Here is a 17,318-nt window from a genome sequence, read left to right as displayed (position 1 = left end):
TTAACATATTTAATCACAGTAACATTAAAAATGATATATGATAGTTACATGTAAATAATTTTTCTTAAGCTTTTTGTCAATAAAACGCCTTTTTGTTGTCATCATTTGGATGTTTATTGTTTACAATAATCATGATAATAACGTCTCCAAATGAATCGGAGTCTTCTAAGCGTTTAGCTCTGTTTACACTGATTCTGAAGGGGAGCAGATACAGCCAGTATCGCAGTTTTATGGTAATGTGTGCTCTGTGTTCTTGTCAATATCGTTAATATAAAACTGTATAGGAATGAGAAAAAATGTCTTTATTCCCAATTACATAAATCCAAAGAAATAATATTATGGCGACAGTTAATCCAAAAATTGGTCAGGTCCTGTTGGTAGAGTAGTAAGATACTATAGTCTGTCCCAAGGGTAGACGGACGTCTCGGCCCAACGACACCTCGGCCCAGGGCGGTTGACACCTCGGCCAAGACGGGTCGGCCCAAAACTATTGACACCTCGGCCCATGTACAGGACTCCTCAGCCCACAGGAATTTTCAGTTAAAAATATGTACAAGACACCTCGGCCCAAAGAAACTTTCGTTAGCATTTTAAATTATAAACAGGGGCAGGTAATTATGTATCTATTCATTTATGTCGTTAATATTATGCAGCTTCATGAATTTTCGTATGAACAGTCTTTATTTTTAGTGCTACTTAAAACGTACTTTTATTAATTTACGGTTTTCTTGAGTGTAAGATATAATTTTTTTTAAATGATTAAACAGACTATTTTTGTCATAGGTACCTGTCATGTTGTCTTGTTTCTCTGGCGATTTTGTAAGTCTGATATGGGGTAGTTACTATTGAAAGGATATATATGGTCTTCGGTGGTTATCGTCTCATAATTAACTGCTCCTAATTAAACCCCCATTGAGACCCGTGACACGCGTTTGAGACTCCAAAGGAGTGTGCTGCATCCTCTTGTTTGTTTATCTAGTAGCACTTAATTGTCGTCATTTTCATAATATTACTTTCTTGTTTGCTTTATAATAAGCACTAAATGGTCTCGTTTTTTCTAATAATTCAACTTCTTTTACAAGTATTTGATATGTAATATTTTGATACTTTTAACATATTTTAATGTGAGTGTGTGTGTGTGTGTGTCTATCTATATATATATATATATATATATATATATATATATATATATATATATATATATATATATATATATATATATAATTTATATTCAATAAAAAAAAAACAAAACATGAAAATCATTGAAATTTTATTTTAATTCTGCTTGAGCCGAGATGTCTTTTGCTTGAGCCCGGGTGTCTCAAAATTTGGGCCGAGGAGCCGAGGTGTCCTGGGGCCGAGGTGTCGTTGGGCCGAGGTGTCTGACAATTGTCCCAAGTTATTGCTTCCATCAATTTTTGATGATTTTTAATAAAAATACACATACCTGTGAAAGAAATACAATTGAAATCGATGAAAGGGAATATAATGAAGATATCTTCATTGAACAATTATCCCTTTTCACTCATAAAATTTCACAGGAACGAAAACAATTTTCTTACGGAGATTTATAATGGGAAATGTTTACATCTTTTCTCCATTCGGAATACACTCGGAATACATCGCGCAATTTTTTACATTATCATCCGGGCTTATTAATGGCTGATGCAATGTAAAATCTCCGTAGACTTTCAATTTTTCGATGTGTATTGAAACCTGAAGCGGTAGAGGGGGCGTTTCAAAACAGATAATCTGGACATTTTTCATATTAGTGGATGAGTTGAGCACAAAGGTATTTACTATTATTGAAATATCAAGCAAAAAGTGGTGGAAGCAAAAACTCGGGACAGAGTATAGTAGTGGAGTATTATACTCAGTAAACAGCGACTGCGTTTTACAAAAGAACTAACGACTTACGACCAAATTAATGAATGCTAATTAATCACAAATTATGTCCGTAAAATATAACTATGGGAATTGAAGTAGTTGGGAACAAATGGTTTTATATAAATTTTGTTCATTAAAGATCATTCTACAAATGGGATATAAATTTAAAGTGCAAAAAATAAAAAATTTGGATTTTGAAATTTTTGATATAAATCTGCATTAGAATAGATGAAATGTAACAACTTTTGGTAAACAACTTTTTCTCTAACAGTACTACTTCGGAGATTGATCCCTCAATATATCCAAAACTTCTTGGGGATCAATCTTACAAACTATAGACATATAGAAAAAACTTCTTAACCAAAAGTTGTTGCATTTGAAACATATTAATGTGGATTTATATCAAAAATTTCAAAATCACGAATTTTTATTTTTTGCACTTTAAATTTATATCCCATTTGGGCTATTATATCTGGAACAGGCTATTATATCTCATTTAGGCAGTTGGTCCCAACTTGTAAAATACATGGTTACTTTCTTCAAATATTATAAAGCTATCATTTGCCCTCTTTCGGGAGGGTTACAGAGGGCAAGCCTAGCCCTCTTCATGTTTTAGACAGTTATCATGTATTTTGTTTATCCTGCAACAAAATATCACATTTTTTGCTAGGTGCAAGTCTGTAGGTCCCATTCTGAAAAAAATTTGGATGGACAACCTGGGAACTACAGTGCCTCCCATAGTAAAATTTTTAATTTACGACACACAAAAATGTGCTAGTTTTGGACTGATCAATCTTATTTGATTCCAAAAATTGGTTTAAATAGTAGACCTATGTACAATTTTGTTCAACAACTTAGGTATTTTATCAGTGAACCAGACTGATTATCAATGGTTTTGAATTACATCTATATCAAACAATGCATAGAGTGCCCTCTTTTTTTATCAATTATTTTTATGCCCTCCTTCGAAGAAGGGAGGGCATATTGCTTTGCTGCTGTCTGTCGGTCCACCAACAGTTTCCATTCATTTTCTTCGCAGAGGATGAACATTTTGAAATGAAATTTGGTATACAGGTTTATCATGATAATATCTAGGTCAAGTTAAATATTGGGTACCATCAAGCAATTTTCAACAGAGTTATGACCCTTGGACGTAGAAAAATTCCAGTTATCTGCAGTTTCCGCTCATTTTCTTCGCAGAGGATAAACATATTGAAATGATATTTGGTATACAGGTTTATCATGATGATATCTAGGTCAAGTTTGATATTGGGTATGATCGAGCAATTTTCGACAGAGTTATGGCCCTTGGACTTAGAAAAATTCCAGTTATTTTGCAGTTTCCGTTCATTTTCTTTGCAGAGGATGAACATATTTGAATGAAATTTGGTATACAGGTTTATCACGATAATTTCTAGGTCAAGTTTGATATTGGGTACTAGCGAGCAATTTTCGACAGAGTAATGGCTCTTGGACATAGAAAAATTCCAGTTAATTGCAGTTTCCATTCATTTTCTTTGCAGCGGGTGCACGTATTGATATGAAATTTGGTTTACAGGTTTATCTAAATAATGTCTAGGTCAAGTTCGATTTTTGGTATGATAGAGCAATTTTCGGCAGAGTTATACTCCTTGGACTTAGAAAAATTCCAGTTATTTGCAGTTTACGTTCATTTTCTTTGTGGGTGTTTCCAAGGGAGGGGGGCATAAGTGTTTCACAAACATCTCTTGTTTTAGAATATTTCATGTATTCAGAAAGATAAAGTTTTGTATTATAAGTACCGTATTGCTGATTATTCAAGTATGATTTCCTTTGTTCCAGGTTCATGCATTCTTGATAAAGTAATTTTTTGAATATTTAAAAATAAAATGATATTAGGAAAATGAATTTAATAGAGAGTTAGTAAGATAATTATCCTATCCTCTTTTTGGAGAGGATTTATATAGGCAATGCCTGCTATCCTATCCGTTTATATGATATATTGTATAATAAAATATTGTTTAAATTTAAATAATTATCCTATTATGTACATTAGGTGTTGTTGTACAGAGCTCTTCACAGTGTGTTCTTAGTGAGATTTATTCATGTCTGTAATACTGTCAACTGTTTTTGAATATGTTTATTCAACTTGCAATGTCCTTACAATATAAATTTACCTTTAAAATATAGGTCAAGGTAATATCCTGAAATAGCAATCTGTTTCAGGTTAATTTCTGGTTTGGTGATAGTAAAGTATATATCTACCTGGATGTTCATGTACAATGTAGACCAACAAGCCCAATTTTTGATCTAAGACAAATGTTTATCTTACAGATTAGGTCTCTTGATGTTGGAATAGACTGGCAGACAAAATTCATTTAAAGATAACCAAATGTAGGTCTACTGTGTTGTAATTTGACTGTACTGGTAATAAAAAAAATAGGATGATGCAGACAAATGTGATCTATCTTTATATGCTGTTCTAATTGATGGCGCAATCTTAAGAGGCAGCTAAAAAAAATCCATTACCGACAAGGAAAGCAATAATGTCGGTGTTGCAGTGTTTAAGAAGTGTGGCTTTGAGCAAGAGAGTTTTTCTGCCTCAAAGTGGACAGTTTTTACATGGAAGACCAGGAAGGTACAATGCAGTGTTGTGGGAAGGGAGTAGGCGGTGTTACTCTCAGTCATCAGAAGAGACCCTCCCGTCCCTGCCCCAGAGTGCCAGGGTGGTCATCAGTGGAGGGGGTGTGGTTGGAACCTCTGTGGCCTATCACCTGGCCAAGGCTGGCTGGACAGATGTAGTGTTGCTGGAACAGGGACAGTGAGTTTTTTTGTATCTCCTAGATCTATGTCAATTGACCGAGAAAAAAAAGAAAAAAACAAAGTAACCCATATTTTGGACAACAAATGAAATTAAGGTTAGATTTATTTCTAAAAAAATGCCTCTTGCTTGCATGATGTCAGTCAGATTAGGGAAATACATGAAAATTGGTCAAATATTTGAGAGTGAGAGGAAGGGAGATAGAGAAAGAGAGAAAGAAAGAAAGGAGAGAGAGCTTGGTTGGTTTAAAATGAGATGAAATATTCACAAAGCTATGTCCCTTGTTTGTTTTAGGTTGACAGGGGGCACTACCTGGCACGCCGCAGGGTTGATCACACAGGCCAGGGATGACCTACCCACCTCTAAGCTGATGCAATATAGCAGAAAGCTATACGAAGATCTGGAGGCTGATGGACAGAATCTGTGTATGTTGAGCAAGTGAATGACAATCTTGCTGTATAAATATATAAGACAATTTTTATGTAAATGATACTTTTGGATTTTATTTAGAATTTGCAGAATAATGTTAAAGGTTTTTTGGGGGTGGGCGAGGGTTCAAGCTACCCTTTTTGTTACCTTTGATTCTGGTGTGAAGGTTTCATATATAAAATTTTATAAATGCACCGGTATGTTTTAATATTAATACATGTATACATGTTACATTTCTCTGCTTTATTATGTCAGGTTTTAAGAAATGTGGTAGTTTAATGTTGGCGCAGACAAAAGACAGAATGATTTATCTTCAGAGGAAAAGCCAGATTGCCATGTGAGCATATTAGATATATCTTAATTGCCTCTTATCTGATGAAATTACTTTTTAGGTACATATTACATTTTAACATGTCCTTGTGATAAATTCTGTACTTACTTGTAGAGCTGCTGGTAACGAAAGTCATATTATTACACCACAGGAGGCTAAATCACTTTGTCCATTACTCAAAGTGGACGATTTAGAGGTAAAACCACACAATTTTTTATACCCCCGCAAACGAAGTTTATTATACCCCCGCAAACGAAGTTTAGGGGGGTATATTGGTTTCACCCTGTCCGTCTGTCCGTCTGTCCGTCCGTCCGTCCGTCCGTCTGTCTGTCCGTCTGTCTGTAGACACAACTTTGTCCCCCCTATAGAATTTTTTATTACTGCATGGAACAGTTTTGAAAATTTGTACATATGTTGAACACCATCTGAAGATGTGCACCTGCAATTTTGTTTAAGATCAGACAAGATTTAATGATTTTATGACAGTTTTCATTTTCCTTATTCTATATATTGTACACTAATGTTGAAAAGTAAGGGAGGTAATCCTTACAGATTTTATCAATTAATTAATAGAAAACACTCTAAAATATATTTATATAAATACATCCAGATGGAGTTTTTTGTCTTTACGTCTTAATTAATAAAAAAAAATTATTTTTTATAAGTATTCTATCAACTGACAATGAAAAAGTTTTTGTTTGTCAATGATAAATTCTTAGGAGCTAATGAGAACATCAAAGACAAGTGTGGCTGAATTCATTTGTCCCAAGGGAGCCATTATCTGAGCCATGGTTCAGATGGAGCATGTGTTTAGGGGAAATTGATAATCTGTAAAATGGGTGATGGTTTTGGGGCTATTTTAAAACTGTTTCATGTAAACCAAAAGGTCTATCATTATAAGGAAATAAATAATATAATTATAAATAAAGAAGTTAAACTATTTTTAGAGGTTGTTTAAATTTATTTGTCAAGTAATTTGATGAAGTGACCCTATTGGGCATTAATTTAAATGAAATTCAAAATTACTGATATGATTGTAGTGTTTTGGCAATTTTAAAATTGTTTGTAATATTAAATTTTCTTTTTTTTTTTTACATATTTTTACATAGTATGGTAATTATGGTAATGTTTTGGGAGTTTATTAAATTTAACAAGCTCATCAAAGAAAATCATAGTCCTATGGGATCAATTTTCTGATATGGAGTTCAATTGTGCCATAGGAGAAAGTGAGGAAAATTTGAAACAACTAATTGCATCTGTCAAGACTCTTATTAGAAAGATATTGAAAGTTTTATCAACAGAAGAGCATTGCTTGGCTACCGGTATTTCTATTCACTGCAAAGGGAGGGGTTATTGTCATTTTGTTGGTTTTTCTTTAAATCAATTAAATTAAAAAAATATATCATCAAATACATACATTTGTAAATGTATTACTGTTATAGATATGTATTTACAGTGAAATTCTCACAATTTTGATTTTAATTTTTCTTTGTTAACTATTTTTTTACAATTCTAGAAATTTTTTTTGTATGTGTTCCAAACCTTAATTATTATTCAATTCAATTATTTTTCCCATTTGAAATTAGCCTAGCGGGGGTATTAGGACAGTTCTAGTTTTTTTTTTACAAAATATAACATCATATTGCTATTGTTTGTTATCACAAAAAATTCTTTCAAATGTTTGCATGGCTAAAAATCTTATAATTTATCATATTTTCCAACTTTTGAAGGTGAATTTAATGAGAATTATTTTTGTATCACTTATTTCTGAATATCAGTGTTAAAGGATCATCATACTAATGAAAATTTTATAAAAATCACATGGCATTAATATAGATACTAGAACTGAGTTTATCTAATGATTGTTCATTTATAACATAGGGCACATGCCATTTTAACACAAGAAGATCAAAATGATGCATGTACAGTGTAGAATTTCTATGCTGTTAGGATTAGTAGAAGATTTGAACTGTTATTGTAGGGAGCCCTGTGGATACCAGGAGATGGAGCACTGACTGCCCCAGATGTAGCCTTGACCTTTGCTTCCCTTGCCAAAGAGATGGGTGAGCTAACAGTGCTTTCACATTGCATTGTATGACTCTCATAATTTCCTCCATATTTGGATTTTTAAAAATTTGACGAGAAGTGCAAACCAAAGGTTTTTCTTTATCATACTGATCAAGAAGATTAATAAGGATTAGCATGGAGATATGGCATTGTTAATTTTATCATATTTTTAACCATAAACCAAAACTGTTGATGAAGATGAATTTGTAGGAGTGAAGATCTTTGAGAGAGTGGGTGTAGAGAGTGTGGTTGCCAAGAGAAGAGTTGTCTCCCATGTCGAAACCACTGCTGGAAAAATCGAATGTGAATACTTTGTAAACTGTGCGGGAATGGTAAGGAAATGCCAGTGAAAAATAACTTGTGGACAGAGACAATTCTTATTTTTCAAATTTTCAATTTAGTTTGGGATCTTTTTATGATTGTTAAACTAAGATGCTCATGCTTTTTTAAAATACTTGGTACATATACTTGTATTATTGATGAGAGATACAAAATTCATTTCCTTTAAATATTGGTGTCGCATCATAATCTTGTGAATGTGGTTAAAAGAACTGTAATGCGGGTACATAATATGTGAATGAGTATTTAAATGGTAGGGTTCTTCTTACTTCCTCAGTGGGCACACAGCCTTGGAAAGAAATCCAAACCTCAAGTCAGGGTGCCTCTTCATCCCTGTGAGCATTTCTACATCACCACAAAACCTATCGAAGGCATGGATCCCATGATGCCAGGTACGGTCCCACCTGGTTAAGTCAGCATTACCTATTCTCCTATTCCAAAAAATTAAAGCTAACGGTAGATATGCAGGAATAGGCGCATCAGCACAGGAATAATCATTTGCTCACCAAAACAAAATTAATCAGAGGTCAGCCTGGTCTCGGATTGTTCAAACTGTTCATTACATATTGATTTTCTACACAGTTAAAGTTTGTTTTTTTTTAAAATGGATTTTTAAATGTTTGAAGATATATTTGATTAAAAATGAATACCGGTATAACTAGGGAGGGATCCATTTTGACTGAGATATATGTAGTTCAAAAATAGAAATCGGAAGTTTTTATAGAATAGTGCAATTAAATTCACGGGTAAGATGGAACATCATCTGCAGTGTTGGTAGTTTATATCATCCTTGTTTATTTTTATTTGAAATAAGATTTTTAACTTTTGAATGCAATATACATGTAAGGCTAAAGCTATAATTCATTATGAATAAAATCTGACATTGGTTTTCTTTTGCAACAGTGGTGAGAGATTACGATGGTCTGGTCTACTTCAGAGAGTGGAGTGGAGGGATTCTTGCTGGTGGTTTTGAACCTGTTGCTAAACCTGCATTTCTGCAAGGCATTCCCAATGATTTTCAGTTTGGTCTGTTACCAGATGACTGGGATCATTTCCGTAAGTTTCTCACAATCAAACCTGACTTAATTGGAGTATAGCTACAGTATAATTTGAGATGAAACAACAGTGAACTGTTCAGCTCAGTTGTTAATGTCTGATGGTGAAATGTGATGGATGAAATGGGTGGCTTTGATAGTTGACAGACGCAAATCTATGATATATGGAAGTCAGTTGTTATTCCATGAAGAAATATTGACCATTTTTTTTAATGTTAAAGCTCTGCAGCATGTTAGATCTTACTTATGATTCACTGTAAGAGTAAAGTTGTCAAGGTATGAGAAACTTGATAGATTCTCTGTTACCCATCTTCGCTGGCCAAGGGTTTTCGGTCCTCTCTTCTCCCCATAAAGCCAGGGAAGTAGAGTGGACAGAAAAACCCTTGGCTAGCGAATATGCTGTAACCTTAATCTTCGTCATCTCCTGTTTACAGAGGTGTTGTTGGACCCCATCTTACACAGGTACCCTGTGATGGAGACGGCCAATGTCCACAAGATGTTCAATGGACCGGAGAGTTTCACTCCAGATGGGCATTGGAACCTTGGAGCAGCTAGTGAGGTGTGAAAAGGGCCCTGTGTGTAAACAGTAATGTCTACATGTATTTACATCAGCATGGTGAAGTCTACAGAATACCTATTGTCAGTTGAATGAAAAAATTATATGCTTTTTGCATGGCTCATTATTAAGAAGGGTCCCAGCTCCACATTTTTTGACTAAAAGTGATTTTTTTTTTTTTAAAGAAAAAAGGTCTCTAGTTTGACACCTTGAAACGGTAATTAAAAATTAAAAAACATTTTAAGGTTAACTGGCATATTTTAGATTTATTACTGTTGCACTTGAAAAACTTAAAAAATATAGGGTCAACATGCTTAATATTTTCTTCCTGTAACTTTTACAACATGTACATATATACCCCTATATCACTCAATCAACTTGACCATGGGAAAATGTAATGCATGAAAAGTTAACTTTTCTTCCATAATTTCTAAGTAAAATAGTTTTGTTTTTTTTTGTTTTTTAAAAAAAAGGTGAGATCTTTGTTTTTAAGAGAAAACCTAGTGATTAGAAAGGTATTTTTGTATATCTGAAATGTGTGTACAAATACAATATTTTGAAGCGTGTAGTAGTAATAGATCAAATTTAAACCTTCTAACATACAGCAAATTGCACATTGGTCTGCTACTAATTAATGCAGTATTATTATTTAAGCTCTATACAAATATTCTGTGCTTAATCAGTAATGATGATTAACTATTTTCAATACAGAACTATCAGTGATGACATCACTTGAGTAGGGACCCCCCTTAATGATGTAATATATTATTACATATACATGTATTCTTCTTAGTATTTATGTTAAAAGACAAGCAATGGAAAAAATGAATCTACGGTATACTGTGAAATTTGTTTTAAGATATACTGGTACCATATAATATCATGATTATGCACATGTATATAGGTCTGTAAGTGTTGTGATTTTAGATTAAGAACTACTACGTAGCAGCAGGGATGGTGTCCATGGGAATAGCGGGGGCGGGAGGGATCGGGAAATACCTGACGGAGTGGATCATTGACGGCATGCCCAGCATCGACTTATCCAGCCATGATATCCTCAGACATGTTCCTCATCACAACAACCCACAGTTCCTGGCTGAGAGGGTCAAAGAAACTCTGGGTAAAAGTTACAGTGGTTAATAGAGTGGAGAGAATATTACATGTACAAGTAAAATCTTAATGATAGACGCTAGCTGACTTCTACAATTCTCTTGTCTATCTTAAGGTACATTTACAATGAGGTATATACATGAGCATGCTACAGTAAAACATGCATATAACGAAGTGCCAGGGACAGGCTGTTTTGCTTCGCTATTAGCGTAATTCATTTTATTCTCAAGATATATTAAAGTCACGAGGAATGAAAATCACTTCACTGTTAGCATCTATTCATTACAAGTGTGTTCACTATAACAGTGTTTTACTGTATTTATATAATTACTGTTGTATACATGTAGGTAATTACACTCTGAGATACCCGACAGAGCAGCGATACAGGGGGAGAAAACTCCGCACCTCTCCACTTCACACAAGGCTCGAAGTTCAGGGAGCCTGCTTTGGAGAAACCAACGCTTACGAAAGACCAATGTGGTTCACAAATTCTCATGGTATGCCGTAATCTTGGTTATGTTTTAAGATAGTGTTATCAAAATTCTCAGCTTTTACAAAGGCATACATGTACTTTATTCCCCAAATTATCTACAATTACAAATATGTCAGAGTGGTTGTGCATGAATTTTTGTTACTTACATTTAGAAGTGATATGCATTTACATACATATTGAAATGCAGGGGTTTGTACTAACAAATATTTGCAACTGAGACATACTTGCAATGGTCATGAATATTTCTAGCTTAGAATAAAAACTGGATTACAGTATTCATTTACCTTACTGTTAGTATTGAAAATAGGGACCAATTTATGATTGAAAGAATTTTATTAAGATTGGAAATAATCAATGTAGGGTAAAAAGAGTCATAACAGGTGATGAAATGGCATGTTTAAGATAAAGCACTACTCTCTAATGACTGAATTTTTAAAATCTATGACAATACACTAAATCTACTACATGCACACAATGTGCATGTGAATTTTCTGCCATCATCACACCTTATGAAATGCTGATGAACTGAACAAATTTGCAAACAATTGCGTTTTAGATGACTATCTGTATAACCAGTACAACTCGGAGAAGGGAAAAGGAACTTTTGGGAAGCCAACATTCTTTGACAATGTTAAGGAGGAATACTGGGCATGCAAGGAACATGTCTGTTTGATTGACATGTCGTCATTCACCAAAACAGAGGTCAAGGTCAGGTCAACTTGTAGCTTATCTTCTGATTAACAGTAATGTCCAACTGACTACCAGTATTTTTTATTGGATTAGTAATAACTTTTGATAATAACAGTTGTGTTTGAAACTTGTCCAGATAAGAAATTTATTATAGGTCATTTGCAATTTAAAAGTGTGTCATAAATGTATACAAGATGCTTGAAAAACTTTCAAAGAAAGCAATGATTCAGCCATGTTAAAGGTTTACAGCAAATATGACTACTGGTGTATATACAGTCATATGAACTCATTAGGATTTATTTATGATTATGCAAGAAATAGGAAATTTTACTGTAAACTTTAAGGTTTTTATCTAAACTTACAGTCAAAGGGACCAGAGGCACTGGAGTTTTTGCAGTATTTGAGCTCTAACAACATTGAACAGCCGATTGGTACGATTATCCACACTGGAATGCAGAATGAGTTTGGAGGATATGAAAATGACTGTACTATTGTTCCAATGGAAAATAACACGTAAGATTGTGTGATTTACTTTCCACAGACATAGTGTAAATAGTGTAATGGTAAAAAGTATTAATTCTATGTCCCAGAGGAGGATTTTTGCAATATTTGGCTTCGATCATACAAGAGGAGGTTGCATCTATTAAAAACATCTTCCTCTTGTTTATAAATTTTATAGAATTTACTGTATATTTTGTAAGTGCAATGTATTGATACTGTGATCCAGATTTTTTTCTTTATATTTTTTTTTACCTTATCTTTTATATTCAGAGGATTATTTTTTAAAACCTGGAATGGATATTTATAAATAATGCTTGATTTGATCAATTTTTATTTGTGTAAGTTCGGCCTAAGTTCATCTTTGTTGTGAAATTTTCCCTTTGGTAAGATCTGAAATTTTTCTTTGTCACAGCTTATGTGTTGGGATTTTATTTTAGTTTTTTTATGATCTCGCCAACATCACAACAGACAAGGTCGTTGAACTGGTTAAGAAAACACCGCCCACTAGATGGCTCTGTAGAGATCCGTGATGTCACTTCCGCTTATGCAGGGATCAATGTGATTGGTCCGCATGCTCCTCAACTGCTGTATGATGTGTCTGGAATCAATACATCAAGGCAGGAATTCAAACAAATGACCTGTAAGGTAGGGTAATGATCTGTTTTGTTTTGAAATGATGTAATAGTAATACAGCTAGTGGATCTAGAAACAAGATGCAATGCATGTACATGAATATCCAGGATTTCCCATACTGAAAATTGACAGCTGTATCAATGAGTTTGAATAGACCAAAGAGAATACTTTGTCATAGCTGTAATTTGTTATACTATAAATTTTAAACTTCAAAGGCATCTTTTAATTAATAATTCATAATAAAAAGATATGTATTATTATAGTAACTTCGATGTTGTTAGTTACAAGAAATATCAATTTACTCTATTTAGGGTTATTTTCACCTAATTTTCGCTCTTCTACACTTGCAAATAATTCTGCCCTATGTTGAATTTAGCCAGACACAGTTGGGTTTAAATAGAGATAATTTGAGACATTGGAATTCACCCAGTCTTACATTCACCCACTGACAATTAGAGCAAAGAAATGAAAATAAAAAAGGGGGGGGGTGAATATTTCCCTGTATAAAATAATTACATTTCACTGTTAATTGAGATCATGTATGAAATGTAACTTTTATGTTTAAAGTCACTTAAAAATGATAAAAATATCTTGTTTGATGTTGTAAATAAGATTTTTATTTTTACCTGTAGGTAATTGATGTTGGGTTTGCCAGTAATATAATTGCCATGAGGCTAACTCACTCAGGGGAAGATGGCTTTGTTCTCTATGTTCCTTCAGAGGTTGGTATACTTTTTGCTTCGAAATTTAATTCAGCATTTTTGGATTGTTATAAGCAAAATGTAAAAAAATATTCACCATTAGATATTTTTCTGTTGATGAATTTAAATTATATTAATTTTTTTAATTATTTGAAGGAGGGATGCATTTTTTTCTTTCATATTTCTCTAAAATTATTTTTTCCCTCTTTCAAAAAGGGAGGGCATATTGCTTTAATGCTGTCGGTAGGTTGGTAAGTCGGTTGGTCCATCATCAGTTTTGGTTCATTTTCTTTCCAGAGGTTGCACCTACTGAATGAAATTTAGTTTACAGATTTATCTTATAAATATCTAGGTCAAGTTCGATTTTGGGTACGATCGCGAAAGTTTTGACAGAGTTTTGCATTTTGGACATAGAAAAAATCCAATTATATGCATTTTTTATTCATTTTCTTTGCAGAGGTTGCAATTCCTGAAATGAAATTTGGTATACAGATATATCATATAAATATCTAGGTCTAATTTGATCAAACGAGTTTTGACAGAGTTATGCCCCTTGGACTTCAACAAATTCCAACTATTTGCAGTTTCTGTTCATTTTCTTCACAGAAATCTTCAAGGGAAGGGGGCATAAGTGTTTCACAAACATCTTTTGTTTTTTGTTTTGCAATAAGTTAAGTTGTTTAAAACTTTCCATAAACTTGTACATTAACAGTATGGCCTCCATGTGTATGAGACTTTGGTGAAGGCAGGGAAAGATTATGGCATACGCGATGCAGGGTATTATGCTCTTCGGGAATTGCGAATTGAGAAATTTTACGCATACTGGGGATCAGACCTGACCACTCACACGACCCCCCTAGAGAGCGGCAGAGAGTTCCGTGTCAACTTTGAGGTAACTTGTTTTAAGATTGGATAATATTTTAATTAAGGGCTCTAGATAATAGCAATTTTTTTGTTTGGTGCAAGACAAAATTAAATGTACCAGTACTTGAATCTAAAATATGTATATAATTTTGCTTTGTTTGGTTAAAGGGTGTTATTAAACAAACTTCATAGGGTTTGATGACTGGCTACAACATTTAATTTTGCAAAATTACTTTAATGTGATTTTTTTGTAGAAGGGAGAATTCATAGGCAGGGATGCTCTTCTGACACAGAGAGAAAATGGAATCAGTAAAAGATTTGCTCAGTTCTTTTTGAATGACTTTGACTATGAAACTGATGTGTGGCCCTGGGGAGGGGAACCAATTTATCGTAATGGCAAATACTGTGGCACCATCACATCTACAGGTTATGCGCACACTCTCGAGAGAATGACGTGTTTGGGATTTGTGACAGACACAGACAGCCAAGGAAATAAAGTCCTACACAAAGCTATGCATGAATTTATCCTTGACAAATCCGCCAAATATGAGATAGCCATTGCTGGGAAGAAGTTTCCCGCTGAGGTCAACTTGTACACTAAACCTACAGTGTATCAGAATGGGGAACCAGTTTTCATTCCTGCACCTAAAAGATAAATACATGTTTATGTATAGCTATGGACCTTGGTATTACTGTATACAAAGTAACAATTTTGCACAGATTTATTCCAGAAACTTTTACCTCAGCTTATACCATACTGAAGACTTTTAGCTGATTGTTTGTGATAGATCAGAGATTGATCCCTTCTGCTTTTTATGTGAGTTTATCATTAACTGCTCTTTGTTTTAGCTGTTGAACTGTATACTCTTTGTTAATCACTGCATTATACAACTGAATTCCTGTGTTTGTACCGGTACATTTATGAGTAATAATGCAATCTAATTTTATGATTGTCTTTTTTTTTTGATTAAATCACTTATTAACATATTCTGGATTTTTTCTGTTATATTTGTCACAAAAGGGATCTTCCAGTTGGTTTTTCATGAAACTTATAGTTGGTGAAATCTAAAATAAAAAACAATATATGGATTTTTAAACTTCCTTAATCTTATCACACTTTATCTCTTTCGTGTATTGTGGGTACCAAAATGATTGTGCCATATTGGTCTCTGCCAAGTTTTTTTCCTAAAAGATTGTGTTTAATTTGGGTATGATGGTATTTGCATATACGAGGGTTGTTCGGAAATTATTGAGACAACTCGAATATTTTCTTCTCTAATTGACGAATTTTGGTGAAAATTGGCATAGACACTGAAGAAACGCCAACAAATAATAAAACAAAGTAATATTTGAAGAATATTTAATATTTTGTTTACGACGGTAGATAAACAAATCGGTGGTCGGGGTACCCGGCGCAGCCATGAACTCGGAGATTTAACAACTTAAGCATCTACTTTATAAGTGTCTGCAGAATTACAGTTAATGATAAAAGAAATCAAATTAAATATTTTCATTTTGCTATTCTTTGCGACTAACTTTTGATTAAGTTTCACTGATGTTCGAGTTGAAATACGGATATGGTACACATCTATTTTCTAAACAATAGAAATCTGACGACGATTTTACATTGAATTTTGACGTCAAGGCGGCGCATTGAAAACCGTCCAACCAGTGGAAATCTCAGAAGAAATCCTTTTAAGGCCAATCAATTGCTTAAAAAACTATACGATGACAAGACAAGGTATAGAGCTTCAGTTCATCATATTTTTTCACCGATTGTTTAACTAGAATTAGGCCAAAGGGATTAATTATCGAGTACTTTTGACACACTAACTGTTGTAAACAGTTCTAAAATATATATATAAAAAGATGACAGAAGGAGACATTCACAGTAATTAGACTTTCGGGAAAAATAACTCGATTCATCCCCTAAAAATAACAAGAATGAGAGAAAATGTAAATGAAAACATCTTGAAATGAAAACAAAAGATGAGAAATAAAGAATAATTCTTATTTCCGTTCGTTTGTAAGGTGTTTAAAACACAGGAGCAATCAGAAGCGTTAAAATGACGTTGCGAAAAGTTTGCGGTTGCGCCGGGTCACTGGACGAAGGCACGTTGGTCAGCTTACCAGGAATGATATATTCATGCCATGGACAAGAAACTTTTCACATTGATAATCTCTATCCTTATTAACGTTATGGTGAAATTTCAAGGGTTTATCTTTTTTACTAAAAGAATAAGAGAAAATGTCTCAATAATTTCCGAACAACCCTCGTATATACTCCTCTAGAAGAACAAAGCTTGCTTCCTGCTTCATGTCATCCAAATGTACCATCCACAGAATGGTTCTGTTCTGGTAAATCTGTTTAGTTTAATTTGAGACTTCCACCCCCATATCTTTAGATAGTGCCCTATTTCTTGATAATCTCCTAAACACTATACACTATACATCAGTAGCTTTTTATAGATTTTTTTTATTCTTTTCTGAATGATTAATCATCATGGAAGCATTTAAAAGTCGCAGGACATTTTTATATTATTTGTATATTATTAGATCCTGGTCATTTTATTTTATTTTTCTCAGTTTGTTTGGCATGAAGAACCAAGTTGCCTGCATTAGTCATAAAAAGAATTTTTTTTGTTACAGTAATAATCAGTAAGGAAGACATTCTTTTTGGTCTAAGTACTAGTACATGTTTATTATGTTTTAGCTTTAACTGGGAGAAACTGTTTTACTGGTACAGAACTGGTATACTAGTACATGTCTGGACTAATACACTCACATTCAATAAATGGCTGTCTGAAAATGAGGTTGGACACAAAGCAAAGAAGTACAAGTGTATTCAAATTATTTTAATAG

General features: G+C 33.6%; 1 protein-coding gene across 1 annotated transcript; it reads left to right on the top strand.

Moving 5' to 3' along the window:
* The first annotated feature begins 152 nt into the window (after window positions 1-152).
* Window positions 153-15,443, top strand: LOC105324177 (pyruvate dehydrogenase phosphatase regulatory subunit, mitochondrial). Its single transcript, XM_034480121.2, has 18 exons — window positions 153-233; window positions 4,201-4,687; window positions 4,982-5,112; window positions 5,372-5,453; window positions 5,562-5,643; window positions 7,429-7,510; window positions 7,725-7,846; window positions 8,131-8,245; window positions 8,757-8,909; window positions 9,343-9,467; window positions 10,392-10,584; window positions 10,922-11,071; window positions 11,624-11,775; window positions 12,122-12,270; window positions 12,696-12,903; window positions 13,524-13,613; window positions 14,305-14,484; window positions 14,711-15,443. Exons 2-18 carry the CDS (start codon window positions 4,413-4,415, stop codon window positions 15,110-15,112), a joined length of 2,691 nt encoding a protein of 896 aa, XP_034336012.2. The 5' UTR covers window positions 153-233; window positions 4,201-4,412; the 3' UTR covers window positions 15,113-15,443.
* Window positions 15,444-17,318: the final 1,875 nt, after the last annotated feature.

The sequence above is a fragment of the Magallana gigas genome, chromosome 3, assembly GCF_963853765.1.
Source record: "Magallana gigas chromosome 3, xbMagGiga1.1, whole genome shotgun sequence".
In the NCBI taxonomy this organism is placed as follows: Eukaryota; Metazoa; Mollusca; class Bivalvia; order Ostreida; family Ostreidae; genus Magallana; species Magallana gigas.
This window is presented reverse-complemented; position numbering and strand designations above follow the sequence as displayed.

Excerpts from the sequence above, each read along its gene's own strand:
- LOC105324177 (XM_034480121.2), top strand. The coding sequence starts at position 4,413 with ATGTCGGTGTTGCAGTGTTTAAGAAGTGTGGCTTTGAGCAAGAGAGTT. Across the intron at positions 5,113-5,371 it reads GGCTGATGGACAGAATCTGT|GTTTTAAGAAATGTGGTAGT; the intron begins GTATGTTGAGCA and ends TTATTATGTCAG. Across the intron at positions 5,454-5,561 it reads AGGAAAAGCCAGATTGCCAT|AGCTGCTGGTAACGAAAGTC; the intron begins GTGAGCATATTA and ends ACTTACTTGTAG.